This window comes from Petromyzon marinus, chromosome 5 (genome assembly GCF_048934315.1).
Source record: "Petromyzon marinus isolate PM22_M1 ecotype Great Lakes invasive population chromosome 5, UKy_Petmar_22M1.pri1.0, whole genome shotgun sequence".
In the NCBI taxonomy this organism is placed as follows: domain Eukaryota; kingdom Metazoa; phylum Chordata; class Hyperoartia; order Petromyzontiformes; family Petromyzontidae; genus Petromyzon; species Petromyzon marinus.
Genome location: NC_133671.1, coordinates 72,944 through 99,442, shown reverse-complemented (window position 1 = coordinate 99,442; position 26,499 = coordinate 72,944). Strand labels below are relative to the sequence as shown.

At 45.0% G+C, this 26,499-nt stretch overlaps 1 protein-coding gene across 1 annotated transcript in view; it reads left to right on the top strand.

Annotated features, from left to right (window-relative positions):
* Positions 1–26,499, top strand: part of LOC116938908 (IgGFc-binding protein-like) — an 82,683-nt gene that overhangs the window by 38,840 nt on the left and 17,344 nt on the right. Inside the window, exons 41-55 of the mRNA XM_076060629.1 lie at positions 1,077–1,238; positions 2,998–3,095; positions 8,179–8,263; positions 8,377–8,412; positions 9,140–9,381; positions 9,562–9,729; positions 10,742–10,869; positions 15,299–15,564; positions 16,102–16,310; positions 16,563–16,704; positions 17,259–17,506; positions 18,198–18,327; positions 19,791–19,965; positions 20,217–20,378; positions 20,901–21,031. Coding sequence (XP_075916744.1) covers positions 1,077–1,238; positions 2,998–3,095; positions 8,179–8,263; positions 8,377–8,412; positions 9,140–9,381; positions 9,562–9,729; positions 10,742–10,869; positions 15,299–15,564; positions 16,102–16,310; positions 16,563–16,704; positions 17,259–17,506; positions 18,198–18,327; positions 19,791–19,965; positions 20,217–20,378; positions 20,901–21,031 — 2,382 coding nt within the window. The remainder of the gene's footprint in view (positions 1–1,076; positions 1,239–2,997; positions 3,096–8,178; positions 8,264–8,376; positions 8,413–9,139; positions 9,382–9,561; positions 9,730–10,741; positions 10,870–15,298; positions 15,565–16,101; positions 16,311–16,562; positions 16,705–17,258; positions 17,507–18,197; positions 18,328–19,790; positions 19,966–20,216; positions 20,379–20,900; positions 21,032–26,499) is intronic.

Genomic DNA, 26,499 nt, shown 5'->3' with positions numbered 1-26,499 from the left:
TGACTTTACCGAAAGACCCAAGAATATGAATTCCTGCAGTCACGAACGCTTTAAGTCAAGATTCAAATTTACAACTTACAACAATGGGTGTTCTGCCTCCCTAAGAGCTACCCATCCCAACTATTTTTTTCTGCCCCACCTGTTTCTTATCACTACCCTTTGCCACCCCCAGTATCCAAGCCTGTGTGCATGTGTGCATTTTATTCAACACTGAGGGTGATGTATAGTGGTTAGTGCACTGTACTACAGTGCCAGCAACCTTGGCCCATGATGTGCTGTGAATAATGTCCATGGCAGTCATAGGATCTCCACACACAGAACACTGGGTGGTGATCATCCTCATCTGTGGAAATTCCATATTTACAACACAATTGATCGATTCTCTGGCACAGATAATTAAACATTGCCAAAAGGGGCAGAAATTGAGTCAATATAAATCGGGACTTATATAAGTTATAATCTTAGTTTTTTCGGTAAAGTCACGTTGAAGGGAAACGTCGTGAGAATTTTTTATTGTTTTATATATATTTTATTATTTTGTTGTTTCTTTTCAACGTGACTTTACCGAAAAAACTAAGAATATGAATTACTGCAGTCACGAAAGCTTTAAATCAAAATTTATATAAGTTACTCATCAAAATGCTTTATTTGTATAACTAGTCAGATGCAATCTGTTGAAATAAAATTACATTTATGGAATAAAGTTCTCATAACTTCACAATTATGGTAACCACTAGCCCAACTTATAAAACATGATCTATCTTGTGCTGTATAACCATGTTCAATCCATCACCATCATTATCATCACCACCTTCATCACCATGATCAATCAAACCATAATTTCCACCAATCCACAGTAGGAAATTGGTGGAACGCTAAGGCACAGATTAACACAGAGAGGGGGCATTTGCGACGCGACTATTTTGTTATCTTTGAAATTGCGACACTTAAGGGGTGTTTTGTGGTCAGATTCCAGCCAAAGGCAATGGGAGTCGCCAATAAGAGGCGATTCCGTCTTTTGTGTGTGCAAGTGCATCCTTGTTTATCAGTGTATTTCCACTTTGTGGGTTGTGTAGTTGGGAATTACCTCCTGCTGGACTCGTATTACACCAGTCCTGGGGACAGACTGCTACTGGAGAGTCCGCTGCTCACCTCCCCTGGCTGCTTGGTGCTGCACTTTCACTACTACATGTTTGGGACAGCAGCTGACATGGCAATCAATGTTTACGTTAAAAAAGGTAAGCTGAATTTCTTGTTTGTAAACTTAATTGGACTAGCTACGTGACAAAATTTGACGTGAAGTACAATCCTCAGATTGTATATTTGTTATTCAAGTTCTTCCTTTACTCCAAGTGTAGTGACACAGCGCCAACTGCTGTCCAGCGGCAGCAACTGCGGTGGACAGTTAGCGCACACGCCGTTGAGTATATACACGGATGTGCCGGCAGGGCGGAAGAACTGGGGCAGGGGTCACTAGAGACCTCATCGAGAAGCCCCTGGAACCCGCTAGTGGGTTCGAGAAGGAAGGTGCGGTGAGGGTGGAGCCAGGCCTCGTTGAGTAGGAAATAAGCAGCGGAGAGCGAGAGCTCCAGGCTGTCGGTTCTGGGATTGGACTCGTCTCGTCATCGCTATCGTCTTTGCCGCCTTCGTCGGTGCCGCCTTCACTCTATTATTGGGCGGCCAGATAGTTGGCTGTCCCGGTCGACGCCATCAGTGTAACGTGGTTAGGGCTATACGACATCGGGAAGCTGCGGGTGAACCTGTCAAGTTGAGAGTGATAATAACGAAGGTGCCTCCTGCACCTACCTAGTCTCTGACTTGTGCGACACTACACAAGTGATAAAACGCCCCGTTGTGTCCTGATTTGTTGTAAGTTGCGGTGGGCGAACTTGCTCACCCATAAAATCTAAAAAAAATAATAAAAACTGTCTCTTTATTATTTATTTCAATTATGTGTATTTACTCCTTACCTTTCTTATGCTATTCATTGCACACGGCTGCACTTTATTTTGCGCGTGGTTGAAATTTTGTCCGCTCAGTCAGTATTAGCTGCTTAGGGCGTGACGGAGTTATTTTCTCACTGCTGTTGTAGTATGCCCCTGGTACCGTTCTGTTGTGATACGCACTGATTCTTACTTTAGGGCAATATTGCCACATAAAATAAAGATTGATTAAAGTTTCCTGCAGCGAAATATTTGATACCTTATCGTAATGATAGTTTCAGCCCTCAAGTCCATTGCCCTTCAGTGAAGATGCGGAGAGCTGGATGCTTCATCTTGATGGTTGTCACGAACAACAGTGATTATAATCTTGATTTGAAGCTTTCATGACTGCAGGAATCCATACTCTCTGGTTCTTTGACTTTACCGAAAGAACTAGAGAGAACAGTGATTATGTTACAGTCTCAAATTACAGTCAGCATGTCCTAGGAAATGTACACTGATGAACTGGTTATTATATTTGCTATATTATTGTAATGCAGGTGGTGGTTTCATTTTCAAACGCTGCCATTGTTTTAAAATATTATGCTAAATTTACAATATTTAATCTCAAGATTTGCAGTTAATGATTTAGATCAGTAACCATTACAAAAATTACGTATTTTTGTCGTTGGTAATACATTAATATTGAACGTTAATAATAATGTTAAAGAATAATGCAAAGTCATTATGCCACATTTTTGGTAGAAGCCTAAAGCATTATTTTTTTTACCATACTTGCACTCTTGGGCCTTACACCCACGTTCCTGATCAATAAGCTGGGTGACTTGGAGGTCGGGTTGTTGGATCATGCAGGAATGGATGTCCTATAAGCGTGATACACTTGTGTCATTCGCTTTACACATCATTATAATTATTTAAAAAACAAATCAATAAATGGTGATGATGAATATCATTACATGGAGTCCTACAATGAGAATTTCTGGGATAACGTTTTGAAATTGAATAAAATGTCGTAAAATGTAATCTGTAATTTGTTTTATTCCAATTCTTACAGGAGGTCTCACATGGCCTGCTGTTTGGTCTCTACAAGGAAACCAAGGGAAAGCATGGATTCTAGCTGAAATCATGTACTCTGAGACTGGAGAAGTGCAGGCAAGAACATGCAATCAAATTATTTACTGAAGGTTTTATAACCATCACATGGCTACAGGGTTCTCTTTTAACTTCAAACTATATTTCTGCTAACTGACCCAGTGGGATACCAAGTGGCTCTGTATCTTAGTTGACTCAAAATGCTTGTGTTAGAGCACTGAACCATCAATGTTGAGATTATGAGCTTGAATCAGGGCTACGCCGGTGACTAAACTAGGTTATCAAGTGTATCGAACGAATAGTCTTTGGTTAACAATAACTGCCATATCAATTTACATTTTATATTCTTTGGGTTTTTTGGTAAAGCCACGAAGATAGAAAAATAATAAAATTATCATGACGTTTCGATCGCAACACAAACAATCAGGTGAAAAAATATAGCGAGAGAGCTGCCGAGGCAAGAGAAAATACAGCGGAAGAGCTGCTGAAACACGAAGTTATATAGGCTTGAGATGGGCTCAGTCCAAGGGTAAGTGGGCGGGGCTGGAGGTGGAATTTGCATGTAAATGTAAGATCGGTGATGTACCTCCACGACGACGACACAGCTGTGGAGGTGGCCATTGTATTGTGAGAGATTAGCATGTCAATGTAAACGAACCAACGCAACGGTGGCTGTGCTAGTGAGACATCCAGCTCATAAAAAAAAACGAGGGACAACACCACATCGAGGAAAAGGAGCAGCGGTGACTGTTAGTGAGACATTTAACCAGTGGGCTTGCAGAGTACCTTCGTCTTGGAAAAATCTATTTCGTGTGTGCCCACAGCGTTGAATCAATGATCAGCCACGGCTGAGGTATTGGTCCTACCGTGTTTCAGATCTGCCTTATGTTCACGAACACAGTCCGAGACATGTTGCTTAGTTTCCCCAATGTAACTACTGCCGTAGCCACAGCTTAGTTTGGCCTGCAGCAGCTGAGGGTTATACAACCGATGAGTCACAAAGCATGAGCAGGTGCCACCAGGTCACTCTTGAAAATGAAACGAAGCTGGTCTCTTGAGTTTTCACCTGACCGGTTAAACAAAATTAACTTGATCTAGTATCAAGTGTGGGTGACCTTTTGAAATTATTCCAGAAGTAGTTATGATATAATCTGCAACTGTTCTTTGATATAATTTTATACGACGCTCTGCTATCTGTAGGAGTTCCATGATCTTGATCTATCTAGCATGACTCAAATAGAATGGTTAATATTCTTAGTTTTTTCGGTAAAGTCACGTTGAAGAGAAACAACAAAATAACAAAATATATATAAAACATACATAAAAACAAATTTCGTCTCCCCCCTCCTCTTTTCAAAAAAATAGATGGACTAGTCCTGGGCAAACTGCCAATCGTTGCGCGTGACGCAAACGTTATTTTATTTTATATATAAATAAATAAATATGCCGTTTTCAAAATAAATTTATGCAAACCGACACACCTGATGATGACCGTTTGAGTTATGGTCGAAACGTCGTGAGAATTTTTTATTGTTTTATATATATTTTGTTATTTTGTTGTTTCTCTTCAACGTGACTTTACCGAAAAAACTAAGAATATGAATTACTGCAGTCACGAAAGCTTTAAATCAAAATAGAATGGTTAAGTTAATTAAAAACATTTGTTTGCAATGGTTTCACTGGCATACCAATGTATGACACAGAAGGCAGCGAGCACATAGGAACACAACGCATCATTTAAATACACCGAAACATAGACCATACAAATCTCCAGTGGAACGTTTGAGAAGCTTAAATGAGCAGGTAAATCGTTTCGTTTATCCTATTGAGTAACACACTAGGCCAGTGATAACAAGTTCCAACTACTTTTGTACATACTCTTGGGTTCTTTCGGTAAAGTCACGTAGGTAGAAAAATTATATAATAAAATAAAACAAAAAATAATATTTCAAGACGTTTCGATTGCAACACAAGTGGTTGTCCTCAGGCGGAAAAAATAACCCAGCAGTAGAACTGCTGAACCAGCGAGAGAGCTGTTACAACAAGAGGTTATTTATGTGGTGATGGGCAAGCAAGCGGGGTCTCAGCTGGAAAGGAATTCCATCCCCGGACGCAAGCTCGTCAGTTGTGTTAATGGGGGAGATTAGGGAGAGAGAGATTAGGGAGAGAGATTACCATGAAATAAGCTTCCTTCGCCGCATAAGAGTATTGCCCTCGCATATGGGTACAACAGCAGTGTTAATAAGAGATTAGCACTATGTTGATGGGAGATATTAGGCAGGGAGATTATGGGGATTAGCAAGTTAAATTCCTATCTATGTGTAACACAAGCTGCGGCGCTGCCAACTGCGCTGTGAGGCAAGCGCATCCACGCAAGAGAACCACTGCAACAGTTGTCGCGCCAGTGAGACACAAAGCCGATCTCACAACCAGAACCATCGATACATCGAGGCTAAGGGAGCAGAGGTGGCTATGTTAGTGCGACTCCAGCCCGATCATGCCGAGGCACCTAACAGGGCAATGCAACGCAGAGAGTCGGAGATAACAGCCAAACGGCAGGGAATAATGGAAGCACCACAGCAAGTTACGACTTTGCTTGGTTAATAACGTCCTTCCAATGATTGCTCAGCTTATACCCATCTTCTCAGTTGAAATTGTCTCTGTGCTTATATATCTGGATGGCTTCATGGACAAATCTTTGATGGTAGCACGAAGGTTTGCAGAGTACTTTGGTCTCGAAAAAAAACAATATCGTGCGAGTCCACTGCGTTATAACAATGCTCAGCCACTGCAGAGGTATTGGTTCTGCTGTGTTTCAAATCTGCCTTATGTTCGCGAACACGGTCCAAGACATGTCGTTTCGTTTCCCCAATGTAACTGCTGCCGCAGACACAACTGAGTTTGCAGACACCAGGGTATTGCATGTCAGGAATGACATCCTTCACAGATGGGATCAAATCATGGATTTTGTGTACTGTATTGAATCGGACCTGGATCTTGTGTGTGTTTAAGATTTTTACGTATGGCAAGGTGATGGTTTTGATTGGGTCCTCAGATGGTTGTCTCCCCATGGTTGGGGCTACAGCTTTGCGGATTGTGCGGTCTGAGTATCCATTAATCTTGAGGGCTTGGTGTACGTGCTCCAGTTCACTGACTAGGTGGCGCTGGTCGGAGATGCAGTGGGCCTATGGTGTAGTGTTTTGATGAGGGAGTTCTTCTGGGCCAGATGGTGGTGGCAGTCAGGCTTTAGATAGGAATCCGTGTGGGTGGCTTTCCTGTAGACGGAATGTCCCAACGAGCCATCAGGCCTCTTCTCAATCAAAACATCCAGGAATGGTAGCTTGCCATCATTTTCCACTTCCATGGTGAATTTGATGGATGGGTGTATGGAATTTATGTGGTTGAAAAACTGGTTCACTGCTGGCTGGCCATGGGGCCAGATGACGAAAGTGTCATCTACGTATCTCTTCCACAGGGAAGGATGTAGGGTGGATGTCAGGATGGCATCTGTTTCACATTTCTCCATGAAAACATTCGCTACCACTGGTGGTAAGGGAGAACCCATAGGGATACCTTAAATTCTGTAGAATGTACCATTCAGATTAAGGAAGTGTTGGTAAGGCAGTGGATCACCAAAGTTGGTACATCAGGATTCAGTCCCTGTTGGACCAAGTCTTCAATGATTGCTATGATGTCAGGTACAGGTACCTTGGTGAACAAAGAGACTACATCGAAGCTGACCAGAAAATCATCTGGAGACAGTGAAATGTCCTTGATTAGAGAAACCAAGTGAGCTGAATTAAGTACTGCTGAGGTGGTCTTGCCCGTGAATGGAAGCAGGGTCTCAGACAAATATCGGGCCAGTTTGTAGGTAGGTGAGTGTATGGTAGAAACGATAGGATGGAGTGGAGTACCTTCTTTATGGATTTTTGGGTGGTCTAGCAGCTGAAGGTTTTAGAGAGAGCTGCATGGTCGCTTCGATTAGAGAAGTCGAATAATTGATGATATTATACTCTTTTGTTCTTTTGGTAAAGTCACGTAGGTATAAAATAAAATAAATCACGACGTTTCTGGCGCAACACAAGCGTCCGTCATCAGGTGGGAAAGCATGGTCTGCTGCTGAGGCAGGAGACCATGCCTACGTGACTTTACTAAAATAACCAAAGAGTATGGATTCCTGCAGTCACGAAAGCTTCAAATCTAGTGATGATATTGTTGGTTTTTGTAGCCAGGTGGTTGGTAGGATCTTTGTTGATTTTAGTATAACTGGCATCATTAAGAAGGTCCTGGATTTTGTTGTTGTATGTGGTTTTATCCATGATGACCGTGGCATTGCCCTTAGCCTCGCTGTATCGATGGTTCTGGCTGTGTGATAGGCTTTGTGTCTCACTGGCGTGACCACCATTGCGGTGTTCTCTTGCGTGGATGCGCTTGCCTCACAGCGCAGTTGGCAGCGCCACAGCTTGTGTTACACATAGACGTGACTTTAACTTGCTAATCCCCCTAATCTCCATGCCTAATCTCTCCCATCAACATATTGCTAATCTCCCATTAACACTGCTGTTGTGCGCATATGCAGGGGCTATACTCTTATGCGGCGACGGAAGCTCATTTCGTGCTAATCTGTCTCCTTAATCTCCCCCATTAACACAACTGACGTGCTTGCGTCTGGGGATGGAATCCCTTTCCAGCTCAGACCCCACTTGCTTGCCCATCGCCACGTAAATAACCTCTTGTTGTAACAGCTCTCTCGCTGGTTCAGCAGTTCTACTGCTGGATTATTTTTTTCCGCCTGAGGACGACCGCTTGTGTTGCGATCGAAACGTCATGATATATTATTTTTTATTTCATCTTATTTTTCTACCTACGTGACTTTACCGAAAGAACCAAAGAGTATGGATTCATGCAGTTACGAAAGCTTCAAATCAGATGTTTAACTTCTTTCACACCATACATACCAACCATGCGAATCGGAGTATTTAGGAACAGTAAACTCTTGCCAGACAACTGTGAGCACATCAAGCCAATTGTCTGGCACTTGATACAAGCACAGCATAAAGGCTGTGCAATATGAATTTTGAAGAGAATGTATGTGGACGTTGATGTAAATCAAGTTTTGGTGTTGTTTTAATTGATGTTTTAGTTTTTAGTGGAAGGAGTTCGAGGACATACAGATGGGAGTGATATTGCCCTGGACAATTTCTGCGTCAAAGTCTGCGATCCCAGAGGTAAATTTGCATGGGAGTAATTGGTGAATGGTAAGTTTGTTATCGAATGGCATATTTTATTTTGTTTGTTGTACATCATGTGCTCATTGTGCCGTATGATTTTAATATTGCAGATATCTGCAGTACAACTCCAACTCCTCCCCCTCGAGGTAAAAAAAAAACACTTAAAAAAATGTACATGCCATATATATGCATTTATTTTAGCAAAGAGGAATTGTATCCACTCTCCTCCACCTCACAACAGCCGATAAATAAAGTTGTTGTGAAAATAAACGCGCCAATTTATTACTGCTTCAGCAGTGCTGGCAGTGTTGGAGAGCAATCGCAGAACATTTAACAATTGGGAATGCGTTTCACTGATATTTACGACATTTAAGTTACGTGATCTGACCCAAATTTCAATTATGAATCAAATTGGTCGCGAAAGCCTACTTGTGAAGAGATTCCTAGGATGTGAAATGTAGATTCGTGCATCTCCTTCAGCCATAAAACAAACTCCGTTCATTTGAATAGGATGCTATTTGATGATCTTATGGCTGTTAAAGCATTCCATGAATTGGATTATATGACAGATTAATAATCATCCAAATATTCTCATTAATGAATTTAAAATTTTGGGATTACCATCAGGTAAAATTTTAGTGACAATTTTATGATAGCCACTAGATGGGATGCTTTTCTAACAACCTACTGAAAATACTGGTTATTAGAAAATTCCAATGATCTCGCTATCCCATTAGGCATTATTTGATTTCCACAAACATATTGTAATTTCATAATAATTTCTCAGAACGAATGTTGGCCAGGAGCAATCTAGTTTCGTGTACACAGCAGTACTATAACTGCTTAACCACAATATTTTCTTCCCATTTGTAGTGAGTGCCACGTGTCACGTGGCTGGAGATCCTCACTACTTCACGTTTGATTCTGCACTTATAACCTACATGGGCACATGCACCTACCAACTGGTGAGCGTCTGCAATGCCGACAACGTGACACCCTTTACCATATTGGCTAAGAACGAAGAGCGGGGGCAGCCGAATGCCTCCTACCTCAAGCACGTTTACGTCGACATTGGCAGTGACCGCATCCACCTGAAGAAAAAGAACGTGATTCTGGTATGCACAACTGCACATGAACCGCACATGAACCACACATCAGCAGATGTGCTTTATCCTATCCATGTAAGACTTTGAATAATTTTAAATATTCAACATGATTTTTAATTTGTGCTGCATGTTTTGGCAATTACTTAATTTCACACGCATCTGTACTGACATTTTATCTTTGTTTTATAGCTCAATGGAAAGAAAGTCAAGACCCCAATGATCGAAAGTTTGGTTCCTGGAGTGCAGTTCAGCATTATTGGGAGCTACGTGCATGTGGTGACAGACTTTGGGTTGGTGATCAAATTTGATGGTGTGCATCACCTCTCAATAACTCTATCAAGTGCTTATGCCAATAAGGTAATTGCAGTTTTCATTGTAGCAGACCTTCGTACAAGTGGTAAACATTCTGTACATGTTTCCTACACATGCTGTAAACGTGGATGGAAATGCAAAATCGTATGCTAATTTGCACGCTTAAATGTATGCAGGCGTCTATAATGCAGTCAGTCAATCTTTACATGAAAATACGTTCCGCTATGCGTAGATCCTGCTATATGTGTTTATTCATGCGTTTAACTTCTCTCGTGTAAGCAGCAATGCATTGATAAACGTGAATAGGGAGAATGTGCCGCCATTTCCGAGTCGCTCCTCCTATCTGTACGAAAGCTCAGGGAATAGATAGAATGACGTGCTTACAGGAGATCATTCCTGGATTATTTCTGGTCAGGTGAAGTTCTCGGATAAGTATGGATAACAGGATATACCCCGTAGATAGATTTACAATACCTCAAAAGAAGCGGCCACGTGCACATGCATACAGTGCACATGGAGAAGGCTGAATTGTTTTTAATAGGCATGCTTAATAATTCATATGTTAAAATATATTTGTATTACACTTTATACATGTAAAAATATTTGCTTTACAACTTATGCAAATGCAATTCAAATTTAACACGAATGCTTTCGCAACCAATATGGTTAAATGTTGTAGATCGCAGTCATTGGCACGTGTCCCCTTCTTTGGAGGATATTTTCTAACATAAATTAGACTCATGAAATCTGATCCAAAAATGTATAAATTAAAATGATATGACAATGTTAAATTAAGGCTAATTTAAACAAATGGGATGGACCAAATGAAGAACAATACAATTAATGTGAGAGAATACATTCTCAGATCAAATTTCCCACCCCACTTAAAAAAAACCTATAAATCGCATTGAGGAGAAATAAGGCATTTCAAGCTAGCCATGAGGTAGTTTTAATGATCAAGGTGGCAAGATTTGTATGTAAATTTACCGTATACAACTCGGTCTCCGAATTTGTATTTCTACGCTCTTGTTAATGTTGTGTTGTGCTGCTACAACAGGTGTGCGGTTTGTGTGGAAACTACAACTTGAACCACACTGACGATTTATTGATGCCCAACGGCTGGCTGGCATCCGATAACAGTGAGCTCGGGAACAGCTGGAACGTGGAGGATACCGATGATAAGGAGTGAGTGGAGGCTTGTACAGGACATACATATGGCCTATTCGTGTACACTACTGTACTGTAATTTGAAATGCATGTTTATATAATTATGAAGGTAAACCCGTAATTTGCACAGTATTGTTGTCTACAGTTTGCCCCAGAAAATCATATTGTAAGTGAATCATGAATCTAATTGTTGCACACTCGAAATGAAAAACGTGGGCAGGTGCTCCAAATCGAGGGCAAACACATTTATTGTGGTAAATCTGTAAAATGCAACAGCACATGTGCCACACACAGCAATCCTCAACCGAGTCACCATTAACCACGTGACTGGTGTCCAAATCCGGTTAATCAAACACATTCCTGCGGAGGGAGTTGGTAGGAACGTTGGGTTGCTCGGTCAATGGCCAGGGTCAACGGCGGCATGGTGTATTCTGCAAATATGCCCGACTCTGAGGGCGGGCACAAGCCGGCGTGAGTAGGTTAAACGTAGGCTTCGGCAAGGTAAGGTATTTTACCCTTTTTACCGGGTAAAAGGGTATAGGTGTCGACATGCCAAGGGGTAAGGTAAAGGGTAGGGTAAAGGTAGCTCGGAAGAATTACCCGGTAGAGTAAAGGTAGCATGAAGTATTACCCGGTAAATACGGTGCCTTGTTTACCGCTAAAAGCTCCGTGGCGCAGTCCGTGGCCTCCATTTAATAAGTAATATTTTAAACAAAACTCTTTTTTTTAAACACCCTTTAATGAAATGTACTAGTAATGGCAGAACTCCATGACTCCAGGAAGTGGCCCCGAAGCGTGCCACAACGTAAGGGACCATGGCCAATTACAGCCAACGTCAGTTGACAGTGGACAATTAGACCAAAGCTGAAACATAACATATACAAAATAATGTTTAAAAATATATATTTTTTAATGATAGAATATAGTATTGTCATCAGTATGACATAAGTATACCAAGTTTGCAGTCGATACCACATTGGGAAGTGGGTAAAAATTGAGTTACAAGATTTGAGGATACAACAACGACAACAACAGAGTTAAAAGAAAGCATGTAAAATTGGAATCATGGAGAGTATGCTATGTGAATAAAGCGCTCTACCTAGCATTTACCTGTTATAAACCTTTTTCATGTGTACCCCAGTAATTACCCTGTAATCGGGTAATTTGTATGGGGTAATGGTAAAAGGTAGGGTAAAGGTAGGCTCGTTGCTTTTAACCTTTTACCTTACCTGCTGAAGGGTAAAAGGTAGGGTAGAGTGATTGTATTGTGGTAAGGTAAAAGGTAGGGTAAAGGTAGGCTCGTTGTTTTTACCTTACCTTGCCGAGGACTAGTTAAACGTTGAGTTTTTTCAGGGCACCACGGGGTGACCAGCCACCCCCCCACCCAGCCCCACCCTCCCCACCCAGCCCCTCCCCACCCTCCCCATCCAGCCCCTCCCCACCCTCACCCTCCCCCTCCCCACTCTCCCCTCCCCACCCTCCCCACCCAGCCCCTCCCCACCCTCCCCTCCCCACCCAGCCTCTCCCTCCCCACCCATCCCCTCCCCACCCTCCCCTCTCCACCCAGCCCCACCCCTCCCATTTTTGGATGCACGACGGACGGACAGAATAATCCCCTGTGGGCTGGTGTAACCAGAGGTTCCTACCAGTATAAGTTTCTCTTAAACCCAATTATCCTACTGATAAACCATCTTTGTCTTTGGCAATAACTCTTGAACGTCACTATTCGAATATTACTTTAATCCTAAGCTGTATGTCTATATATATACCATCCTTATATCGGTATTAACACACATTACCTGCACTGTATGTGTACAATATACGTACTGTACTTGTCACCATTGTACAACTTACGACTGTACATATGTTATATTCTCAATAGCATTGCAAGTAGTCATACTCTGGGTGCATGGTTATAGAATAAACAGTATCAGGGTTAGAGAATTACAAGTATTAACTACAGTACATCATCCTTTACAGTGCACAGTGCTAAAACCCCTCCTATTGAATATATCACAAACTAATAATTCAAAGCCAAGCTTGAAGTCTAGAGCAAGTCTAGAACATTTATATAACGATCAAAAACAACCTTTGGGCCCTTTACCTGTAAAATGCAACAGCACGTGTGTCACACACAGCAATCCTCAACCGAGTCGCCATTAACCACGTGACTGGTGTACAAGTCCGCATAATAGATAATCCTGCCAGCCACCCACAGGCCCAACTCAGTTATCACATGCTGGTGTACACAGGTGCATTGATGTACTGCACAGCACATCAGGACTTTCACAAAACCACACTTTACTCCCTTGCTGCACGAGGAAATAATTTAAATAGTGGTCCATTCCTAATGTGCCACATAATTAATATTTTGGATGAGATAATTATAATTTGTATTTAGCTACAGATGCTTAAGGTAAATGTTTTAAATTATATTTTAGCCACATGAAGCTAAACACATGATGATTGTAATCAGGCCTGGTAACATGTCAGAGAACTTGACTCGCAAGGCAGTGAGTTATAATCCCAGTTGTGGTTCGATCCCACACCATTCCTCTAAGGGTTGATAAAAAATGAATACCATTTTGTGGAAAATCAACATTGGTTGTCCTTTTACAAGACTGGCCACCATCTTTAGGCATGTGGAGTGTATACGATTGCTTCAGGGCTATAAATGCAGTTGCGCACATTGTGCAGGAAGACACTTTTAATTGTTGTATTTCCTCTGGTTACATTATATCCAGTCCTCGACTTACGAACAAACAACTTACGAAAACTCGCACTTACGAACCAGCTTCCATGATTCCATTTTTTTACATCGACTTACAACGCGAACTTGCACTTTCAAACTGAACTGCGGCAACGATTTGTTCAGCTGAATGATCCTCCGCGAAATGCAATGAGTCCGCCTCGTGCTGGGACTGAGTGTGCATGTGTGTGCGTGCAAACACACGTGTGTTTTAAACTGAGTGTGTGTGAAAGTGAGCGTGTGTGCACGCGTGCACCTGTATGTGTGTTTGTGGGGAGCAGTAGCACAATGGTTAGCGTGCTGTGCTACCAACCTGGCGACCCGAGTTTAATTCCCGCTCTCGACCAACACCAATAACGATTACCTGAATGAGTCCTGGGTCTCCCCTAGGTCGACTCAGCCTCAAATGAGTACTTGGTGCGGTGTGTAAACATCGCCACTGGGGAGTCAAAGGTGCTGGGCGTGGTGCTAACCACCCAGCCTTCATAGGCGCTGCTCGCGAACAGCACTTGCCCCAACAGCCTGTGAAGGCTACTTGGGGGATAGTTGTCGTTTTTGTGTGTGTGCTGTGTGTGTGTGTGCGAGCAACCGTGTGCGTGTCTGCGATTGTCGTGACTCATTTTTCCCCTTCTCACAAGCAAGCCAGCATTGGGAGTCAAGGTAAGTGAAAATAGAACGGAATTGTTTTTTCTTTATGTTACTTTACTTTATGTTTTATCTAAAATATAATATTTATTGCAGTATGAAAATGTACAATATTTCGATTTAAAGCTTTCGTGACTGCAAGGATTCATCTTCTTTGGTTCTTTCGGTAAAGTCAGCGCTGTCCTCCAGACAGTCTCGTCCCTTCACCTGATGAAGGCCGCTTGTGTTGTGGCCGAAACGTCGTGAGAATATTATTGTGTTATTTTATTTTATCAATTTATTATTTTATTCTCATTCTACGTGACTTTACCAAAAGAACCAAAGAAGATGTACAATATTTCTTCTTATTTATGAGTTTAATGACGCTTCCCTTTTTTGTTGAACCGTAACATTGTTGTGTTTTGACTTACGAACCGTTCTACTTACGAACAGGTCTTTGAAATGGAACTCGTTTGTAAGTCGAGGACTTCCCACATACACAACTCGATGGAAACGCGTTGACTAACGCTGGCAGGTGTCATAATATCTGCCATTAATCTGTCGGTGTTCATACATTATGCATAATCACGAACCTTTTTATAATTAATTTTTAAGCAATGATTTACTATAACGTAGTACCACGAGAAAAATCTGATTTTGGGAGATGGGTATTTATATGTACATTATATGCATTATATATTATTTAACTCCCCATTTTAAGACATTACTTATTATCACAGATATTTTTCTCATAAAATTGTCAGATGCTCAGTCTTTGAAATATAGTATTTTATTACTGTACAATGACATCTTCACGAAATGTTTTTCAGGGGGCCGTCTAAACTGAATGTTAAATAGTATGTTGGAAAACATTCAATCAGGGAACGTTGACCACAGTTGTGTAAACTGGAATTTTAGCAATAAAATGTTAGATGTGTCAAAACAACAAAGAAAGCATGTTCAAATGAGGTTTCACTGTACACTGGGAATTTAAAGTTCAAGCAAGAGCTGAATGTGTCCACCGAAGCGATGAGTCTCGGTGCAAGCCTCAACCGTTGAGTTCTCTCATTTCAGCTGCAAGCTGGGCGTGGAGCCTGTACAGTTCACTTGGAGGCATGAGAAATCCTTTAACAAGAGATGCCAAGTCCTCACTTCACCCACTGGTCCTTTTGCAAGTTGTCATCATGTCATCAACCCCCAGGACTACGTCACGACTTGCACATTCGACATGGGTCAATACAGCGGCATGGCGAGCATCCTGTGCGACAGCTTACAGGCATATGCGGAAGCCTGCCGTGTTGAGGGAGTGAATATTCAGTGGCGTAATGAGACCTTCTGTCGTGAGTCTATATGGAAAATATACACCTCACCCGGGATCGTGCGTGTGGCCAGTTTACAGTGTTGTAACTATTATATCAATGATAGACATACAGAGTACTTACCAATATATATTTCACGTAGACACACAAAATTGCACCTGCGTACAGGTTATAAAACGCGCATTAAATTTATTATTAATGGTGCTGAAGGGATTGAAAGCATATTACAAGTAGAGATAGCACCTAAACACAATAACTGTTGTGATTTATTATGGTAAACTTTGCTATTACTGTGTAAACTACAAATTGTTGTTTTATTATCAACTGCTTGTTTAATCTTGTCGTTTACATCTTGGGCTGAATTTATATGTTGGCAGAGGAGCACATTCTGCAGTTATTTGGCGAAACAAACTGCTCACATTGTCACAACTTTTCACTGATTTGCTCATTTTTCTCCAGCAATCGGCAAAAACACATACACATTAATTGGGCCTGGTATTCAGTGCAGAAAGTATTCCAGTCTAACCGTTGATCGTTGTTGTTGTTAATGTCCATTAGCGCTGTCCTGCCTGGCAAACTCCCACTACACGGATTGTGCCTCGCTTTGCCCAAACACCTGCCTGCACGCAAGCACAGAGGATGACTGTCGGAGCACAGAGACGTGCACAGAGGGCTGCGTCTGTGACAGCGGCTTTGTGCTCAGCGACAGACTCTGTGTACCACAGCAGGATTGCGGCTGCTGGGACAATGGAAAAATCTACCACACGGTGGGTAGCTCCGCTTGCCCTCTGAACCAGCACGAATCCGGCTCCACCCTTTGGGATGCGCATATGCGTGCGGTGTCATCACCACTGTGCATTTGCCCAGCAACAAAACCTAAAATAAATAAAAATCCTATATTAAATTAAACAACTTGTATGACTCTACTCAGTCCTGTTTTATTAATTGACATTTCAGTTGAGCATGCTTATTGATTGTATCCTACGGTTTCAGATCATTTTAGCATTGTATTTCCACAGCTCGGAGAATCCTGGCTGACAGACAACTGTAGTACTCAGTGCAGGTGTATGGGCCCTGAGGAGATGAACTGCACTTTGCATAGCTGCATGGCTGAGGAGAGCTGTGCTTTGCAGAATGGGCAGTACAAATGTCAGCCCGTCGGTAAGCTCGTTACATGTCTTGCAGTATAAATTTTAGATGTTTAAAGAAAGTTCAATCGTATTAAACACCACTTTAAAGAAAGTGTTTAATACAAAATTGGAGATGCTAAGAAGAAAATTGTGCAACTAAAATTTGCTCAACCATTTATATTTGATGGAAAAAGACAGACCACATTTTCTGCTTATATGGTTATGTGACAGATGTGGACATTGCACATTCATTTCCTGCCCACAATGTGGTATAGTTTTTTTTTATGAATCCTGGAGCAACAATAAACGTAACCAAGCCTCAAAATTTCAACTTGGATTTTGAGTTGAGTGCTCCGCCAATACAACTTTACCAGACCATATACTGTCATGATGAAAATGATACTGAAGTTAACAATAACTGCATTAATTTGCTGCTGGTTTCTGCTGATAAATTGGCACAAACTCTCCGGATAAGAGGTCCGCTGCATGTAAAGCGCTGCATGTAGACGAGTCAGTGTGCTGGTGTGTTTCTTTCATTGTCAAGGACTGCTCATGAGGCTTTTTCACTTGTTATGCACTTTTTAGGTTTCAGTACTTGCACCATCTCTGGAGATCCACACTATCAGACCTTTGATGGATTGCCTTACAACTTCATGGGCAATAACACTTACGTTTTGGTACAGACCAGTGGCGATAACCCCAACCTCATCCCCATAAATGTGCGTGGGAAAAACGCCAATCGTCATGGTTTAAGCGACGTCTCATATTTGGATGAGGTTCACGTGAATGTGTTTGGACACGAAATACGTTTTACCAGCAGGGATGATTTTGAGGTGAGAGTTATGTAAACACGCAAGGTAAATGCTGTAATGAGAAGGGTTTCCGGCTTGAACAAGTGCTGAGCATTGCTCAACTCTGTTGGCCCTGAGCCAGTGGTGGAAATTACACATTCCTATGTCAAATGTCAGTTGCCCTATGTAACAATAACTTCACTTCCTATGATGTGGTCCTTATTTTTTATGGACCCATGAGGGGTAATGGCCTAAGTTGATCCCCGAGAGTAATGCTCTTCAATTGGTGGCTTGTGGACCACATCTGGCCTCGAACGGCTCTTAGAATGCCCTGCTGAGCATGCCGTGACATACATTGATAAAGATTAGTGAGATGAAAGAGAGACAGATATAGATGAGAGAGCTGTATAAATGTAACTCTAGAGTGTATTGCATGTACGATACTGAGTATACAAATTTAAACTATGCAGCAGTCCATATACATTGTGATTGACTGCTAACCGCAATTATATCTTAATGGACTCAGTTACAGCTGTATAACCACTGGCTCATCGTTGTACTAAATGGAGATAGACTACCACTAAATGGGCGAATGGAATCGTGCATGACAATATACCGACATCCGCACCAGTATGGCGATGACCAACCGCCAGAAACTGGCAATTGGGCACATGGAACCAGCCGTAATGTAGTCTCCAGTTGCATAACGAGTGCGGCTGTGTCTGTTTTGCAGTTTGACGGGGTGAGGATGAGGCCTCCTATGTTCCCCCGTGAGGGTCTGTCCATTCAGCAGTCCTCTCACAGAATCATCCTGCAAACCGACTTTGGTCTCACTGTCATCTACGACCGCAGGGAGCATGCAGGTTAGTGCTGTGGTCCTAATGACAGCAAGCTTTGCAAATCATATGTTAGTTTCATGGAATATCCAAGTTAAGTAAAACACTTCAAGTTGCCCCATGCTCAAACTTGCATTGGGTAGTGCTTGTGTAATGAGTCCACCAGACGAAGGTTGGAGATGACACACTCTTTATTATCCACACGAGCCTCATGCTGCGTGCGACCACTCCACTCCAAATCCCACCAGGAAGCACCCCGATCTCTCCACCTCATCCGGTGACATGAACACTCCCCTGCTGGACGTTCACTCTCTCTCACGCCCCGCCTTCTCTTTCCTTTAGTTTGTGACGTATCTTTAACAGTAACCTGGGATACCGTGGGTATTTCTACCCCCGGATCGCATAAGTATTTAAACTACGCTTGTATCTTTATAGCCATTGGTCACAATTTGGTAGTTCTGAGCCACTTGTAAAGTATTTATTTTTGTTTGGGAGAGGACAGTCTATCCTCAGACAATCACAACTGACTCCAACTTAAGCTCATTAACCGTAATTTAGAGATAATGAGCCAGATTTTACCATGGTTGGGATTTGGACTCTCTTTTGCATCCTGGATCTGGCATATTTGACACAGACAGCACTAGTCATTTAAGATTGTACGATTAAGTGCTCTTCATTGGTCATGATTTATAACATATATTTACACAAACATTTGCCGTAATCCTAAGAAAGTTGGACAAAACTACCTTGATAAATTAAGATGGCTAATATTCTTGGTTCTTTCGGTAAAGTCACAGAAGGGAAAAAATAAAATAATAAACATATTAAACAATAAAATTCTCACGACGTTTCGACTGCAACACAAGCAATCATCATAAAATGAATTTCATGCAACACTCCTTGCCAAATTGGCTCCCATCTTGTCTGTTTTGGTAGCACTGTAGCCTGCACACTCACAACGGAGTCAGTTTACATGGAGCTGACCTTTCGATTATCATAGAAATTGGTAGAATTGCCTCTCAATCCAAACCAGCATGAGGGATGTATGCTTCTCCTTCAATTAACCTGAATCATTGGTAGAAAATACATATTATAGTGGCAGGGTTTTTTCCGATGCAAATCCCTTTGAATTCCCACAAAATGATACACATTTTGTGTACTCTGGAGGTTTGATGACCTCAATATGTTGAATATTGTTTTGTATGATTTCCACGTGTTAATTAATACAAACAGGTAAAACTCTATGAAGCCTAATATCAGTTTATAATGTAACATGTATTTTCCTAATTCTTCAAATGGATAATAACGTAAGGTTTTTTTTCTGTATCGTGTCAACAGCTAAATGAGTTTCCCCTTACAGAGAATAGCCAGATATAAATAATGTATGAATACTTTCTAAGATTTATTTTAACCTTTTGTACAACATACAAACATTTATATGGAACTGCTAAATCCTGTGTTGTGTTTTTGTTTGACACGATGCATTATAGATGTGATTATATCCAGCTCTTACATGAATGAGGTTAGTGGATTGTGTGGGAATTACAACGGCGACCCCAACGATGAATATTTTGGACGTAATGGACAGCAAATTCCTTCCATAAAGGTGTTTGGCGAGAGCTGGGCAATGAATGGTGCTAGTGAGAACCTGGCGCCTGCTGTGAGGTAAACAACAAGCACCCGCGGCACGGTGGTTGGACAAAAGCGGTGTCGGTCTCGTGGGTTTGCAACGTTGCGTCATGATCATATTTCATAAACTGTACTTGTACACACATGCAAACTAACCAATGTTACTCATATATACACTATATAAGGGAAAAAAGACGTCCACATACATAATACATATGTATAACATACAAAAGCTGCACAATATGCATGCATTGTATGTCTTAACTTGTGTATTTTTTTACTTTAAGCCAATATAAATTCTCCATCTCTGAAGACTCATTAAATGACCCAACCTGCAGTGGGACACAGCTGATCGAACTGCAAGGCATTAGTTCCTGTGGGATGATCAAAGATATGGCTGGTCCCTTCCAACCATGCCAAGAGACAGTTTCTCCTGATTCATACTACGAGTGAGTCTAACAAGACGGCCTGCAAAACCACCCACACACATGTGCTGCCCATTTTGCATGATGGTGCACACCTGCAAAACAGTTTTGTTGGCAAGGATTTATGGATCACATAGATCTTTAAAATTCCTAAACCCACTGAATTCTGAGTTGGCCAGGAGATGGCAGTGCATCACTTTTGTTCGTGTACTCACCTGCCTAAATATTTCCTTGCCATGCTCTCATGTGCATTGGTTTTAACCGGGAACTCACATTTCCTTTCATAAGCAAAACAATAGAATTGGGTTTGCTTCTCATTGAATAACTATCCTAAAAACAGTCTTGTGACTGAGGTTTCTGGATAATATTGTGAATATGAATTGAAAATTAAACAAACGTTTAAAATGTGCATATACGAAAATTGAGCAGCCAATTACTCTAGATACAAAGTATCTGCTTTGATGATTGAGTGATGCTAAGCAGGATATTTGTAAATATGCTGATCATGTCATTAGCCTGCCCATAGCTAATACTGCACGTCCTTAGGAACTGCTTGTACGACATGTGCGCAAACTTTGGAGACAAGGAGACACTGTGCAACAGCGTGGCGGTTTACACTGCAGCTTGTCAGCGGAAGGGCATCACTCCAAGCAACTGGAGGAACTTTTCAGGCTGCGGTAATGTTAAACACTGCTATTCACCCCTGTGTTCTTTTTTAGATTTTTACACACTTTTATTGAACTTGCCGTGTTGTCTGTTAATATTCTTTCAAATAATATCTTTGGATCTACGAAGCCTAACGAGCTAAAATTTTCTACGTAGACTCATCTCGCGTGACAATTCAAGATTTCGTTAAAAAACAAAGTCCTGCCGATCCTAGGCCTTTTCGTGTTTTTTTTTACTTCATTTTATTAATTAATATTCATACATTCTTCCTCCCTTTTTGTAATCTCAAATGGTCGTGCCCAGCTACGAGGAAAAACGTCTGGTTCAATCAGAGCGGCTGGTGTGTTTCCCTCTTCCTTAGCTCGAGACTAACAATTGCAATAATTTTGACTACTGTTGCTATTGTTAAAATAATAACATAATTATACTTGTAATAAATAGGATTATGATTTGCTATCATGCCCCTTCCGACGCGTTGAGTGCAACATGGTTATACTCCAGTTGAGCGAGCAGGTGAAAACCATGATCATGTTTTCAAATGAAATGCCGTGCACTGTTGTTAGGGAGACTGCCCCCCGGCTCCCCGTTCTCCCGTGACCCACCGTCCTCCTGCTCTCCCCCCTTCGCTGCTGCTCCTCGGGGCATGATTTAACTAGCTGCACTAACCACTTTACAATCACGGAGAGCTGCGCAGGCTCACTGGTTAACGTGCCGCGGTGAGCGCGCACACGTGGGTGAAATTACACACCCGTGCGTAAACACATAAACACCCCTGTGCGCAGGCTCACGGGTTAACGTGCCGTGGCGAGCGCGCACCTGTGGGTGAAATTACACACCCGTGCATAAACACAGAAACCACAGCGCGCAGGCTCACCACACCACGCACTCCCCTTCGCACTCACAGAGACATCATGACACGGTTTATACTCTACTGACGATTTATTCCCCACGAATAAACAAACTAAACTGCGCGTAGCAGTGCGGACCAGCAGGGCAGGTCTAATCTATCTCTGATACTTAATTGCCCTGTCCGCTCTCTATTCTCTCTTTCTCTCTCAGAATTTCGCCCCTTTGTCTTACCTCTCTTCCTTGTACTTACGGTCCGACCTCGCAGTGTTGGAGGTCGTGGAAAGATAATGCTGTAAACGGAATCTGGCTGTTCTCTGACCCATCTCACGGACGTGCGAGTAACAGTGAGATGACGGCTCCTCGATCCCTGTCTCCAGTTGATCCCCAGCAAAAACGACCCCGTGCTTTCCAAAATCGTCCCTTTTTATGCTCGGCTTCAAAGCATGCGCGCCGCCGACCCGTTGGCCTCTTATCCAATCCGATTACCCCCCCCCCCCTCCGACGCCCCGCCCCCCCATTGTTTAACCAAGTGCACCGACTCAATAGGCGAGCCGGTGCCGCATCATCGCCGTTAGCCCGCGGTGCATCACGAGTAGAGTCGCTAACCCGCGGTGCATCACGGGTAGAGACATTTAACCCGCGCTGCCCCGCACCTCACCTGTCTGCTGGTCCGTGTGTGTCTTGGGCATTTCCTCACTGCGGTTCTCAGTGAGTTCGCCGTGGTCATTTAATTTTAAGTTAAGCCACGGCGCCGCAGTGCCATTTGGCCTGGGCGGGGGGCCTGCCAATTCCCTGGCCCTGAGAAACTGTGGAGCACCCCCACGAGGGGGTCTCTCAGGTAAAAACCCAGGGCAGGTGCCCCCTCCCTATGAGGCCCTACGTGAGTGTGTGTGTGTTTATGTGGGGGGTGGCGGGGAGAGCGCTGTGACGGGAGCCGGGTGGCTTCTCGGTCGCAGCAGCACAACGACGGCCCCGGTTTTGGCGGAGTGGCTTCACTGTTGTGGCACCACATAGCCCCCCGAGATGCCAGTCCCCATTCCGGGTTGACTGGAGCATGTCGCCTGGTTTGCTCCCACGAGGTAGCGTCGCGGGGTCCGCGGGAGTTGTCCAGTCCTTGTGGCCGGCCTCGGGGGTGATGGCTCCGTCTCCCGGAGCTCCGGCGGTGGTCTCCTCCTCCACTCCAATGGTTCTCCTCGGTCCTTGGCACCTGCGGGCTGGGGAACAAACTCAGAGGTGGTAGGGTTTAAGGGCCGTCATCCCCATCCCCCCGAGCCCGGGTCGGGGCCCCTCGGGCCCGGGGCCCTGTGGGGCCCATATAACGTGCGAGGCCCCCGAGTATGGGGGGCGTGGGGACCCCGGGATTTCGAGGTACTTGAATGGTGCGGTCCCCCCCCGCTGGAGCTGCTCTCCATGGTTTTAGTCGGCGGACGTTGACCACCATCTCCCGGCCCTTCTCCCCTCCCTGAATCAGCACCGTCCAGGGAGAGATCTGTCGTCCCACGGTCCAGGGTCCCCTCCGGTAGGTGGTCAATTTTCCGACCTGCCCGGCCCCGACGCGAGGAGTGTGCAGCCACACTTTCGAGCCCGCCGAGTAGAAGGGGGGCTCCATACGGGGTCGGGTGCTCTGCTCTTGCCGCTGGTGTGCGGCCTCTCCTTGTGGGTAGGCTCGGCTCCGGGCTCCTCGCAGAGTCTCCATAAAGATGTTCCACGGGGCGGCTCCCCTCCTCCCGTTGGGGTGGGGGAACGCCGAACAACAGATCTGCGGGGAGGCGAGACTTACGACCAAACATCATTAGGAACGGGGTCTGTCCCGTAGATGTGTATACCGTGGTGGCATAGGCGAACAGGGCATAGGGGAGGTGTTCGTCCCAGTCCTGTTGATTTGCGGCCGCCATGCGTTTGAGCTTCCCGGCTAGAGTCTGGTTCATTCGCTCCACCATACCATTCGCCTTGGGGTGGTATGCCGTGGTTCGGTCCTTCTGGATTCCGAACTCGCGGCACAGCGCCTGGAATAGCTCCGCCTCGAACTTACTACCCTGGTCAGTAATGACTCGTTCGGGGATACCATGTTTAAGCACGTAGTGTTCCACGAATGCCTGGGCGACCACCAGGGCCGTTTTATCTGGGATGGCCACCGCCACGGGGTAGCGCATGAAATACTCCACTGCCACGAGGATGTACCGGTTGCCTCGGTGGAATTGTGGGAATGGTCCCTGTAGGTCGATCCCCACCAGCTGGTTCGTCCGACTGATGCGGAACGGCCTCAGGGGTACCTGGTACTGCGCCGGTTTCTGCCCACACTGCTGACAGGCCCGGCAGCCCTGCACCCAGGCGGCCACATCTTGCGCCAATTTTGGCCGGAGATACTGGCGACGCAGAGTCTCCCGAGTGCGTCGTTCCCCATCATGGCCCCCGAGCGGGTGGTCATGCACCAGCCATAGCAGCTGGGGCCACACCTGGGCGGGGACACAGATGCACCCCGGCTGCCCAGCTTCGGTTTGTTCCCTCACCACTCCGTTCTCTACACACAACCAGGCATACAAACCGCTCCAGGGCCCCGGTAGGGTGACCTTTTTCTCCCGCAGGGCTGCCTCCACCGCCGCCAGGTCCGGATCCCGCTGCTTGGTCTGTCTCAGCTGCTCATCGTCGAGGCCTGGGAACGCACAGCCGACGTCCTCTTGGATCCGATCGGGCGGGGTTGAGCGGCCCGTCGGGCCCTGGGGTGTGGGCTCCATGACCGCCGGTTGGTCCATCGGGCCCCTGGCTCCTCCTGCCGGGGTCTCTGTGGTACATACTGCACTTTCTCTCATCAGAGGAGGGTTAGTCTCAGCACACTCCTGGGGGCCCGCCACCTGCCAGCAACATACCCCCGTGAAGCACGGGCAGGCTTCCTCCGTCCTTGTCTCGGCGCACACTGCGGGCCGCCACGATAAGGCGTCCGCGTTTGCGTGCGTCCGCCCCGCTTGGTACTCAATTTGCAGGTTATACTCCTGCAATTGCGCCAACCATCGGGCCATCTGCCCCCGCGGTTCCTTGAACGTAAGGAGGAACTGCAGGGCATAATGGTCGGTGCGTACCCGTACAAATACGGTCGGAACTGTTTACACGCAAATATCACGGCATACAGTTCTTGACGGGTCACGCAATAGTTCAGCTCTTCCCCACTCAGGGTCCGACTGGCGTATGCGATGACCCGCTCCGTCCCACCCTGCACCTGTGACAGCATCGCGCCCAGCCCACTGCTGCAGGCGTCGGTGTCCAAAATAAAATCAGTGGTGAAATCGGGGAAAGCCAGGGTGGGGGTGTGGGTGAGGTGGTCTTTGAGGGTGGTGAAGGCCATCTGGCAGGCCTCCGTCCACTGATAGGGGTTCTTAGGGGATGTGAGTTGGGTGAGGGGGCGTGCAATCTCGCTGAATCCCTTTACAAATCGACGATAATAGGTGGCGAGCCCCAAGAATGATCTGATCTCCGTCAGGTTCCTTGGCCGTGGCCAATCCACTACGACGCGTACCTTCTCCGGATCGGTCCGCACCCCTGCCTCGCTGACTCGGTGTCCGAGGTACCCCACCTCGCGCTGTGCAATGTAACACTTACGCAGTTTGAGCTTGAGATGGGCTGCTCGCAGTCAATGGAATACCTCCCGTAGCCTGGACCAGTGCTCAGACAGAGACCTACTGAACACTATCACGTCGTCCAGGTAAATTAGGCACTGTTCCCACTGCAAGCCCCGCATCACCAACTCCATCAACCGCTGGAACGTCGCGGGCGCGTTAGTGAGTCCGAACGGCAGCACTCGAAACTGAAACAGTCCCATCGGGGTGGTAAATGCGGTTTTTGGCCGATCCTCCTCCGCCATCTCCACCTGCCAGTACCCGAACGCCAGATCGAGGGTGAAAAAATACTGCGCCCCTGCGAGGCTGTCAAAGGTGTCATCGATGCGGGGTATGGGGAAGGTGTCGCCGAGGGTAACTGCATTTAACTTTCGATAATCGACGCAAAACCGGGTCGATCCATCCTTTTTCGTCACTAGTACAACTGGGGCAGACCAGGCGCTCGCTGAGGGCTGGATTATGTTATCACGGAGCATATCCGCGACTGCTTCTTTGATCTGGGCCCGTTCAGGTGCGCCCACTCGGTATGCGGGGAGTTTGATGGGTCGGGCTGCACCGGTGTTATTTTGGTGCTTCACAAGGTCTGTCCGGCCCACATCTGAATCGGGCTCACTGAACAACGCGGTGTACTCCTGCAATAACCCGCGCAGCTGATCGGCCTCTCCTAAATCTGCCCAAGGTACATGTAACGCATCACGCAAGGGGACGACCTTGGCTTGGGGAGTCGAGCCAACTCGCCAGGCCAGGTCCTGGTTGTCCTTGGGGCGACCAGGGTCCTCAGCCCAGAGTGCAAACACCGAGTCGTTAGAGTAGCGCGCGTGCAGGGGGTGTATGGTGGCTACCGGGGTGCGTCGTCGTAGCATTGCTGGGGGACTGTGTGGGTTAAATACCCGCATAAACAGTCGGCCCCCATCTGCGTTGACCAGCGTGGCGGATCCCACAACCCCGTACCGCGCCGCCAACTCCGGGTGAGGAGTTAGCATTACCTCGCCCGATGGTCGGTGTGTGGGGTCGGTGGA